General features: G+C 34.1%; 1 protein-coding gene and 1 pseudogene across 1 annotated transcript; both read left to right on the plus strand.

Moving 5' to 3' along the window:
* Positions 1-252: 252 nt before the first annotated feature.
* LOC124929528 (long-chain-alcohol oxidase FAO2-like) lies at positions 253-4,975 on the plus strand. The gene is made up of 3 exons (XM_047469914.1): positions 253-486; positions 580-852; positions 3,113-4,975. The coding sequence occupies exons 1-3, from the start codon at positions 253-255 to the stop codon at positions 4,856-4,858; spliced, it is 2,253 nt and encodes a 750-aa protein (XP_047325870.1). The 3' UTR covers positions 4,859-4,975.
* A 1,103-nt stretch (positions 4,976-6,078) lies between these two features.
* On the plus strand, positions 6,079-9,530 carry LOC124930779 (annotated as a pseudogene).
* The last annotated feature ends 2,734 nt before the right edge of the window (positions 9,531-12,264 follow it).

A 12,264-nucleotide genomic window follows, 5' to 3' on the forward strand; every position in this document is an offset into this window, starting at 1 on the left:
TCATTTAAAAAAAAAAAACGAAACATATTAAATTCTCATTTATAAAAAAAAAAAACTTATTTAAAGCAAGCAAGACCGGTTAGTTAGTAAAAAAACCGAAAAAAAAAACTAATATTATATTATTATATTTTAATTAATATTAAAAATGCAAATAATGAATACATTTATATAAACAAAAACGAATTAAATAATCGGTAGAGCAAAAATAGTATAAATATAATATATGCATCATTGTAAATAATGTGTCAAGGGATGGAAGAGATGAGAGAGAGTCATCCATTATTGAGAGGAGGGACCGATGAAGAAGAAAAAGACAACAGTTTCAGCCATGGTTTCTCAAAATCTCAGATCGAAGTTTTATCTTCCATCTGTGAGGCTTTTCTTCCTTCTTTGCCGGCGCCGTCGCCGTCGTCGGAGCAGCAGCAGCAGCAAGCCCTTGTCTCTTTCTACCATTCTTCAGCATCTCTTCCTCCTTTTCCCGATAAGGTATCTATCTATCTATCTATCAATGGAAATTCTGAATATTCTTCTGTTTTTTGTTTCGATTACTGATAATTGTATCTGATTGATTTATTTCAGGTGGCAGAGATTCTGGTGAAAAGGACATTACCAGAAGGATTGATATTGGTGAAATTAGTGTTGTTGATTTTGTCGACCAGATTAGGAACGTTATTTCTTTGTGGGTGGAATTGCTTGGATAAAGATTGGCCTTTTATTAATAGATTTTCTCGAATTCAGTTGGAGAAAAGAGAGAAAATTTTGCAGAGATGGTCAACGGCTACTGGGTTTTTTCCGATAAGGTTAACCTTTAGTATTCTCAAGATCTTGTCTCTCTTGGTGTTCTTCACTTGGGTCGGTACTCTCTCTCCTCTTTCTCTCTCTCTCCAATCATATCTAATCATAACGGACTAAATTAAGTTAAATAATAATAATATTAATATTTAACCAAAATCTAAATATATAATATATATATATATATCACCGAGTTGTGTATTATAATTTTTTTAATTTGAACTAATATTTTGGAATAATTTTTAAATTGGAATAATTGTTGTCAACCCCATGAATGGAATTAGAGCATGACAACAGAAGTTTGGTTCACTTTCTTAAGGAAATAAACTTGGTTTTGTAAAAATAAATACTTAATTTTAAAATAAATGATATTTAGCTGGACTTTTATTCCGCTAAAAAATAATCCTAAATATAGGGGTCAGTCAATAATGCCTTGTTTTTGTCAATAATTTAAGGCTTGTTTTTGTCAATAATTTAAGGTTGTATTTAGTTTAATGTTAATTGGTGAAGAATGTAAGTTGTCCTATATAATTCAGATAATAGATTCTGATTTAAATTAAAAAAAAAAAATAGTTAAGGTTGTGTTACTTTCTCAACAGTTGTGAAGCAGCAGTTGTATCTTATAAATTGCTTTTAATATTTTGATGGTCCATTCTTTAAAAGAGAAGATAATGTATTTTAAATTATCTTTTAGGATAGGCTCTTTTTGAATTTTAAAAAAATTCATTCAAAATCAATTTTTTAATAGATCACTTCTCAACGAATCAAATCTTTCATTTTATTAACTAAAATACTAAAATACTCTTTATTTTAAATTATCATTTTTTATTTTATTCATACATATCAATATCTTTTAAGTCTTTTTATCAAAAATAATCATCACCACATCACCATTGTCACTAATCATTACTTTTTTCCCTCTAAGTTTTAAAAAATTTTCAATCTGAACAATGCCTTAGAAAACCAGTGTTTTTTTAGTTATTCTATTATTACAGACCTAATTTATTATTATGAAAAGTAATAGTTAAATAATATACTGATTCTCAATATTTAAAATAATTTTAATATATATTTTGGAAATACTTTTACATTTTTTCAAAATTCTCATCTCTCAATCACCTAAAATCAAACTAGCCCTAACAAGTTAATGAAATTTATTGAATTGAAAATTTTGTTTCCTCACATCATGCTGTTTTGTGATAAGATATTTTCTCTCGTGTATGTCGGTTCCATGAAAAACTAGTTTATCGAAGTTTGAATGTATGAAATCATTTCATTAAAATAAATCTCAAAATTAAAAAAACTCCTCATCAATGTAATACAAATTAAGGACATTATTTGACTATAATTTGAGAAATTTGATATTAATAATATATAATTGAGTAGAGACTCATGTCTATTAGGTCTAGGGTAAGAACTCATGTTATTTTGGTGATAAAATTATCGATATTTTTGATATATAGAAATAAAGTAGCGTAAAATATCAATTTTTTTGGTATATTGAAAAATTTGTAATATATGTTACTGATGCCGAAATTGTGGGTAGAGTAAAAGTAGAAGGTTTTTAAAATTTTGATATATGACATATATCAAAATAATATTTATAAATTAAAAATATATATAATAGTTATAAATAATTAAGTTTTAATTTCTATTTCAATAAAATTTTAGTAAATTTATTTATTTTTTAATAAAAATTTGAAGTTAATTCTAAAAATATGTATATTATTTCTCTTTAATATTAATAAATTTATTTTCTTTTTTTAAATAAATTTGATGTTAATTTAATTATAAGAATTTATTTTTTTAAATTAAATTATAATATTATTAGATAAGAAAGGTCACAACTAATGGTATATAATTATATCATGTTAAAATTTCAGTATACTAAAAGTATGATAAAGAATATAATGTTTCGATATACCGAAATTTTTGGTAAGGATAATCTGAATGTATAAAAAAAAAAGAATGATAGGAGAGCACGACTTTGGGGGAGCGACTCGTAGTGACCTCGCTGTTATACGAAAGTGATCTCGCTATTATACAAAAGAGACCTCGTCCATTTCGTATAACAACGATGTCTCTTTTGTATAACAGCGATATCACTTTCGTATAACAATGATGTCACTTTCATTGTAGAGTCTCCCTCAAAATGACGTGTTCCCAATAATTTTTCATAAAAAAAAATCTGATATACCCATCCTACTTGCACTGTCTATGCCATGACATTTTTTCAAAAGAAAGAACATATCTTTTTCGATTGATCTTCATTTGTTAAGACAATATTATTTGTACTAAATTAACTTTTTTGATGAAACAGATAGATAAGAACATGAGAAATCCTTCATGGGAAGCAATTGGATATAAGATGAGCCCCAAACGCAACCCAAAGTCACCACCAAAAGAGGAAATTTCTCTTGAAAAGGGAATTGTAGAAACCATTAAGGAAGACGACACAACCCTACTTCACTCTCTCACAAAAAAAGGCTTAAATGTCACAAAAGACCCACAAGAAAACACCTACACAGTCAACTGCGATGTTTTAGTCATTGGCTCCGGCTGCGGCGGCGGTGTTGCAGCCGCCGTTTTAGCCAATTCCGGCAAGAAAGTTGTCGTCTTGGAAAAAGGAAACTACTTTACCCCTGAAGACTATTCCTCAATAGAAGGTCCATCAATGTCAGAATTGTTTGAATCTGGTGGAGTTCTATCAACAATGGATGCCCAAGTTATGATCATGGCAGGATCCACCGTCGGAGGAGGATCCGCCGTAAATTGGTCTGCTTCTATCCGTACACCGGATTACGTTCTCCGTGATTGGGCTGTTAATCAGAAGATAAGCATGTACGGAAGTTCGAGTTACCAATCTGCAATGGATATTGTCTGCAAGAGGATTGGAGTTACAGAAGATTGCATCAAGGAAGGATTTCAGAATCAAATTCTACGAAAAGGGTGCGAGAATCTTGGAATGGATGTGGAATTCGTGCCGAGAAATTCCTCAAATGATCATTATTGCGGGTCGTGTTCTTTTGGGTGTAAAACAGGGGATAAGAAAGGTACCCAATTGACTTGGCTAGTTGATGCAGTTAAAAACAGTGCTGTTATCATAACAGGATGCAAAGCAGAGAACTTGATAATGGAGAATGACAGTTCAAGTTCCCGAAAGAGATGTTTGGGAGTGACAACCTCAATCTTAAACAAGAACATAACAAAAAAACTTCAAATTCATGCGACAGTCACAATTTCATCAGGTGGGTCTCTTTTAACTCCTCCCCTTTTAATCCGTAGCGGTCTGAAGAACAAACACATAGGTACAAATCTCCATCTCCACCCTGTAGCAGTTGGATGGGGATACTTCCCTGAATCCAAAACAGAGTTTTCCGGCAGCAGCTACGAAGGAGGGATCATAACCTCAATGCACAGGGTAATAAACCCAGTTGATTCAAGTGTCCGTGCCATTATCCAAACACCTGGTATCGGACCTGGTTCATTCGCAGCCTTCTCTCCATGGACATCAGGTTCGGCCATCAAAGACAGATTAACAAGATTCTCAAGAACAGCCAATATCTTCGCTCTAGTTCGAGACCAAGGATCCGGTGAAGTAAAGATAGAGAAGAAGATAAAATACAAGTTCCATGAAACCGATAAGGAGAATTTGAAGGTGGGTTTGAGGGAAGCGCTGCGGATATTGATTGCAGCCGGGGCAGAGGAGGTGGGGACTCTTAGGAATGATGGGCAAAGGATTAATTGTAAAGGTATAAAGGAGGAAGAGATAGAGGAGTTTTTGGATAATGTAAAGTTTGATGGTGGACCGAGATCGAATGGAGAGAAATGGTGTATTTATGGTTCTGCACATCAAATGGGAAGTTGTAGAATGGGAGTTAGTGAAGAAGATGGTGCGGTTGATGAGAATGGTGAAAGTTGGGAAGCTAAGGGCTTGTTTGTTTGTGATGGAAGTGTTTTACCTAGTGCTATTGGGATGAATCCAATGGTGACTATTGAATCTACTGCTTATTGCATCTCAACCAGAATTGCAGAGTCCATGAAGAAGAAGAAGATAGAGATTTAGTTTACTTAATTAGTTCATCATTAGCATTATTATTAGTATTCTATTATTTATAATTCTCTCCCACTGCATTTCATTCCCTTATATTATGTATTTAATGAATAAGATGGCAATTTACTTTAATTTAAATTATTATTTATTATGAATTTTAAGTAGATTCTAAATAATGACAGTTGAGTTTTATTTTGGTTGGCTATAGAAACAAAATTATGTAAGAAATGAATGAATTAATCTAAATTTTATTTTTTTTAAAATAGAAAAGTAAATAGTCAATTAAATTTTAAAAAATAAAATAAATTATAAAGACATATTACATTTAATCATTTATACTTCATTTTTTTTAGGTAGATCCTTCTCTAGTTGAGGTGGATAGATGGTTTGGGAAGTACATCAAACTCTCCCGTCCATTCTATCTATCTTTTTCCTGCTGTAAAGTAGTTTCGGAAAATTATTACGGACATCGTTTATATCATATTTTTTATATAATATATTGAAAAATCATTCAAATTAATAAGGGTAATTTTTTAAAGAACAATTATAACCATTTCATTCTAATTAAGTTAAAATAGAGATAATAGATATGAGTGATTATACTAAAAGTTTTTTACACTAAAATAAAATATATTATAAATTGTTGTTATTATAAATAAATAAATTTACCCCATTAAAATAATTTAAATTTTTACAAGATTAAAAGTCATGAATTCAATTCTCATTTAAAATGCTATTAAATTGAATTGAATATAAAATTTGTAAAAATAATTTTAGCCGTCTTTATTAAAAAAAAAAAACTCTTAAAACTCTAATAAATAAATATATTAATATCTTAAGTGTGTTTATTGGTGTTACAATTAGATCATGGGACACAAATGTGGTAAAAATCATCCCAATTGGTAAATTTTATAATTGCCGTCCAAAATTTTAATTGAACAATGTTAAAATATAAAATAAAAACAATTATATATCTTAAAATAATATGATATTTAAATTAAAAAAAAAAGTAAATGATCTGACTTGAAAAAGGCACTAAAGAATTTGTCAGTTTGGATAGTAACAACGGTTAATTTACCGGTAGAGAAACGGTTGCCATGTGGCAGGAACGGAGCCTCACAAATAACAGTAAGTTAAAATTCCCGTAAAAACTAATTATAATAATTTAATTTTTATTGCTTTTCCCAATTCATTCAAAGATTCCTCTCTCCATTCCTATTCGATTCGATTCTAAATCAGAACGGGAAGGGAATCTCTCTCTAAAACCCTTTGATTTGATTGCTTATTACAGGATTAAAGCAAAAACGGAGTTCAATTATTGGAAAGTAAATATTCTTAAGAGCTTTACTAGATTCCTTGGTTGATCGGAGGGGTTTATCCGTGCCTTTCATGGTGGAGAGAGCGATCAGTTTGGTGAGTTTTATCTCTAGGGTTTCCTATTCTCTTTCAGCAGTTTGGTGCCGATCATTCATATTGAACTAGATCATCATGTGTTTTGTTAATGGATCATCTCCTTTGTCCAATGTTTGTTGATTTTTGGTTTGTGTAAAGTCATGATCATCTCAAACTCAATCGTTCTCATCTTTTGACTCTAGGTAATCAAACTTTGCTTCGTTTTTACTGATTTGGCAGTTGAAGTAGGGTGAATCAACCAACATGAGGGATGAGAATGGAGTGAATTGGAGAGGAGGGAGAAGTCGCAGTAGAAAGAGTCTGGAGAGAATGATGAAATGCCTTCGATCTGGAGAAAAGGATACGGTTGGAATGATACTTTCTTCTGAATCACCTGCAACCAAGGATTACGCTGAATATTTATCCCAGAATGATTATTCAGAAAGGAAGCCAGAAAATGGGAATATTGAAGAAGCTGAGTCCTCCCTTAGAGACCGTGGTAGCTTGAATTATGAGGTATAATTTACTTACTTTAGTTAAAGTTAAATCTGATTCTATGATCAAACTCAATGGACCTGCATTTGAAGTTGTTTCTAAAACTAACTTACATTAATGCTTTAGCGATCTGACTGAATGCTCTAATTATTGCTTCCCAAGTAATTGTTGTTAGTCCTTAATGAATGAACACTTGACGAGTTGAAGATAACTGGTAAGGCTCAATTTGCTTATATATATATATATATTAATTTTATTTTCAGGAAGCTAGAGCATTATTAGGAAGATATGAGTATCAAAAAGGAAATATAGAAGCTGCTTTACAGGTATTCGAAGGAATAAACATAAGTACAGTGACTCCAAAGCTGAAACTCACGCTTTCTAGAAGAGGAGGATATCAACAGAAACAGTTACACAGTGATGCAACAGCTCCCATGTCAATGCCTGCTGTTAATCTACTTTCCGAATCAGTATTTCTTAAAGCAAAATCATTGCAGGCTCTTGGGAGGTATAAAGGTAGTTCTTTGTGCAAGTGGGTAGATTTGTAGATTCAAATCAAATGAACTTATTTAGATAACAAATATTGACTCTGTGATTATATTAACAAAATAACAAAGTCTGGAAGATAAGTTGCACGCAAGTTATGTTTAAATGGAATTTAGAGTTCTGTTTAATTTCTTCAAGTTTTCATACTAAATGTTTGCATATAATCTCTTGCAGAAGCTGCTCAATCATGTCAAGTTATTCTGGACATTTTTGAATCTTCATTACCAGAAGGTGTGCCTGAAAATTTTGATTTTGACCGAAAATTGCTGGAGATCTTGATCAAGGCTGTTGAGTTGCTTCCTGAATTATGGAAACTTGCTGACCACCCAAGTGAAACAATCTTATCCTACAGAAGGGCCCTTCTCCATCAGTGGAACCTGGGGGAAGAAATAAAAGCAAAGATTCAAAAGAACTTCGCTGTTTATCTTCTGTACAGTGGAGTCGAAGCCAACCCCCATAGCCTCCTATCTCAAAGAGACGATTCGTATGTACCTAGGAGCAATATTGAGGAGGCTATTCTTCTTTTAATGATTATTGTAAGAAATTCTTCCTTGAAAAGAATTAAATGGGATCCATCAATCCTCAATCATCTTTCATATGCTCTATCTATATCAGGCCAACTAAGATCATTAGCAACACAAGTTGAAGATATCTTTCCTGGTTTGGTGGATGAGAAAGAGATGTATCTCATATTATCTCTTTGTTATTACGGAGAAAATCAGCACACAGATGCCCTGAATTTGCTCAAGAAACTGCTCAGTAACAGAGTCGACGCGAATTGCATTCCAGGTCTGTTAATGGCTTCAAAGATTTGCGGGGAAAACTCTTGTCCAACCGAAGAAGGTGTTAATTTAGCTCAGAGAGCCATTAACTGCTCACAGAGGACTTGTAATCGAACAGAAGGTATGGCTACTGCTTTCTTAGGCGTTTCACTTTCTGCTTACTCTAAATCGATGGTGGCCTACTCCGAGAAGGTTGATATGCAATCTAAGGCACTGCAATCCCTTGAAAAGGCAGGGAGAATGACTGAAATGGGGGAGCCAGATATCATGTATTATCTTTGCTTAGAAAATGCTGAACAGAGAAATTTGGATGCTGCACTTGTTTATGCAAAGTGCTTGCTGAATTGGAAGGTGGGTCTAGTCTTAGAGGATGGACATTACTGGCTCGGATACTATCAGCTATGAAACGTTTGTGGATGCTGAAGCTGTCATAGATGGTGCTCTAGACCATACTGGAAAAATGGGAACAGGGCTCTTTACTACGAACTAAAGCCAAGCTCCAACTTGCACAAGGAGGATAAATATGGCTATTGATACATTTATTCAGCTTCTTGCTATTATTCAACTCCAGAGCAGAGGTTTTGGAGTTTCGAACAAGCATATGAAAGGTACCTCAATTCATTTTGATTCCTTCATTCATCATTTCAAAATGACTTACAAAAAGTATATCTGGTCTTTTGACAACTTTCTTATTGTTAATTTAACCATGTTTACAGGGTGGTATTATGAATGACGATGAAAAAAATCTGGAATTGGAAACATGGCATGATCTGGGTAGAGTCTACATAAACTTATCTCGATGGCAGGATGCCCAGTTATGTGTTTCGAAATGCGAAGCCATCAGACAGTATTCTGCTTTGACATGGAATCTTAAGGGTATATAATTTTGTATTCATTACTAATGAAGTCTATATTTTATGGGGTTAAAATTGATTAGATATGAAATGTTGTTGGGGGAGGATGTGATGGGGTTTAGTCTTTTTTCAGGTTTGATTAATCAAGGGAAGGGTGAGAAGAAAGAAGCTGTTAGAGATTTCTCAAACGCTCTAGTAATTGAGCCAAGTCACATCCCGAGCCTGGTGGCAATGGCAGTTATTCTGAGGGAAGAGGGAGGGCAGGGTCGGGTTGTTGCTCGAAGCCTTCTGACAGAAGCGGTGAAGTTGGATAGGATGAATGCTTCGGCTTGGTATAATCTTGGTGTTCTTTATAGAGATGAAGAACATGGGTTAGGATCTGATCTTGAGGCTAGCTGAAGTTTTGGAGGCTGCTTCCATTCTTGAAGAGACCGCACCAATTGAGCCTTTCAGATAAGCCTTACTTTCTTTTTATATCTTGTAGTATGTGTGGTGGTTTGATTTTTTTGAAAGTTAATTGATAATGAATGTACATGATAATATGATATGGGAAAAGGGGATTTATAATTCATGATTATCATTGTGAAATATATAAAAAAAAAAATGGTTTGAACATTCAAAGCTAACACATCGCCCCTTTTGGTGTTAACATTGAAGGAGTAATTCTCACATATGAAAATTAATTTTATAAAAAATATATAAATTAGCATCTAAAAAATCAAAATAATACTATTCATAGTATAGTAATTTCAATACAAAAATTTAACAATTTTTGAATTATTTTTAGGGTGACTTCAAATACAAACTTATTTGAGTTTCATAACTAGATGTTGATTCTGATATCGGATCTTCTAAAAACAATTATAAAGAAATGAAAAAAATGGGAATACAATAACATTGATGTGAAGATAAAAAGTTTTAAGTGTGTATATATACTTTTTAACAACTCTTATAAAAGAATAAATTAGCATAAAACCCTTAAATTATGTATATACAAGCCCAAAAACCCATTAATAATTAATTAAGTTCATAATTGTATAAAAAACAATAACAAACCAACAACTTTTCATTTGCTGACAATCAATACTTAGACTCACAATCTCCCCCGTATAACTTGATTTTGTTCGAGATCTTCACACCAAGAACTCTCGCATTCTCGCGAATGTCTGCCGTGCTCTTGGTGCTTACGAACTCTACGATGATATGTCGATTTTTAGACACATTCACGAATGAATGGAACTCAAGTGTCGATGTGTTTGATGCGTCCATGAAACACTGGGTTCTTTCATTTAATGCTACTTACGAACTTGTTGTCGACATAAAGGGTTATTGGCCTCGGCTTGCATCCGAGCACCTCGCTCAATAAGTTTCCCAGCCAAAGTCCATGACACGACGCTGCAGTAGCTGTCATAAACTCCGTCTCACATGAAGATAAAAAAAACAATTTGCTGATTTTGAGATTGTCGGGTAATCAGATTTTCGTTGAGATAAAACACTATCCCTCCAGTGCTTTTTCTATCGTTTGTGTCACCGACTAGATCGCTGTCAGTAAAACCAGCGAGTTCTTCAACCTCTCGTCCTCTTCTTAATTGAATCTCATAGTTCATCATTCTCTTCTCATAACCAATAACGAAGAATGTGTTTTACTGCCTATTGATGTAAAGTGGTAGGATGCTCCATGTATCGACTGAGATATCAGGTCGAGTGTGCATCAAGTACTTGAGACACCCATTTGAGACACCCGATGATACGTCTATATTGCTTTGGATCCCCCAAGCTTCCTTCCACATCCATTTTGAGTTGCAACTTTGCTTCCAACGGATACTTGCTTGATTTGCAATCCTCAATTGCAAACTATTTCAACAATTTCTTTGCATAAGCTGCCTACTTCACCTCGATGCTATCTTTCTTCAGGTCCACCTCGATACCAATGTAGTACGAGAGTAACCCAAGATCACTCATCTTGAACTCATTTGTCATTTTCTTTTTGAACTCCTCAGCGCCATTGATGCATGATCATGTCACGATCAAGTCGTCGACATCTACGCCAACAATGAGTACTTCTTCTTCATGATTTCTCATGTATACATCATGCTCTTGAGAACAACTCACGAAGCCAAGACTCCTCATTCTCTTGTTGAGGCAAGTATTTCACGCCCGTGGTGCTTGACGTAGTCCGTAGAGAGCCTTGTATAACTTGTAAACTTTGTGCTATTTATCTTTTATGATGAAACTTTCAGGTTAAGCGACATAAACTTCTTCTTTGATGTCACCATTGAGAAATGCTAATTTGACATCCAAGTGGTGAATCTCCCATCTATGGTGAACTGCGATTGTAAGAATTAGTCTGACTGTGTCAAGTTTCACCACCGGTGTAAAAGTCTCCTTAGTCAATGCCTTGTTTTTGCACATAGTCTTTCACTACCAATCTCGTTTTATGCTTGATGATGTTGCATTCATTGTCTCTTTTCAACTTGAAAATTCACTTTAATCGATGATCTTATGACCGAGTGGTAAGTTAGTGAGCTCATATGTCTTGTTCTTCCTAATGGACTCGACTTTTTCTTAATGGCCTCATACCACGACTCTTCGACTGCCACCTCGCGATATGTTGTTGGCTAGTCAGTGGTGAACAACAACAATTCATCATGATCCATCTCTACAAGTGGTGCCTCCGCATAGATATCTCGTAGGATTCCGATCTCCACGAAATTTTGTACGAGCTCGTTATTGTCGGTGCACCACTACTATTTCTTCTCATCCTCGAACATGGCATCTTTGCTCACACGGATTTTACCGCAAACTGGATTAATAAACATGTGTGCCTTGCTTCCGTCTTCGAACTTCACATTTCTGGTGATCTTCTCGTTGAGCTCATTGAACTTTTCTCGATAGCTCGTCATATGATTGTTTGTTCAATGGTCAAGGTACCACACGCCGTTATGGTTGTACTCATCGTCAATTGCGACAAGGTTCGACATGACTTTCTCTTCATTAAGCAACACCACAGTTGGTCCTCATTGGGAATTTTTTTCACGAACTCTTCGAGGTTTGTTTCCTCGTCTTCAAACAAAGGATTTGTTACTCACTTAGCAAACATTAATGTTAGCTCCTCGTCATAGAAGCTAGTGATGTTTGTCTCATTGTTTCCGGGCAAAGCATCCGTCACTACCTCAATAAACATTAATGTTTGCTCCTCGTCATAGAAGCTAGTGAGGTTTGCCTCATCGTCGGGACTTTTGTTAGGGCACTCGAACGCATAGTGCCTATACTTTTTACAAACGTAACACTTCACTATGCTCTTGTCTTTGCGGGCTTGGTGTCTTTTGTCGATGTGAGTTTTCTCCAC

This window comes from Impatiens glandulifera, chromosome 3, assembly GCF_907164915.1.
Source record: "Impatiens glandulifera chromosome 3, dImpGla2.1, whole genome shotgun sequence".
In the NCBI taxonomy this organism is placed as follows: domain Eukaryota; kingdom Viridiplantae; phylum Streptophyta; class Magnoliopsida; order Ericales; family Balsaminaceae; genus Impatiens; species Impatiens glandulifera.

What these genes read in the sequence shown, in the direction of transcription:
- LOC124929528 (XM_047469914.1), top strand. Translation starts at nt 253, where the DNA reads ATGGAAGAGATGAGAGAGAGTCATCCATTATTGAGAGGAGGGACCGAT. An exon ending in TTCCTCCTTTTCCCGATAAG is followed by an intron (nt 487 to 579) that starts GTATCTATCTAT and finishes GATTTATTTCAG; the next exon opens with GTGGCAGAGATTCTGGTGAA. An exon ending in TCTTGGTGTTCTTCACTTGG is followed by an intron (nt 853 to 3,112) that starts GTCGGTACTCTC and finishes TTGATGAAACAG; the next exon opens with ATAGATAAGAACATGAGAAA.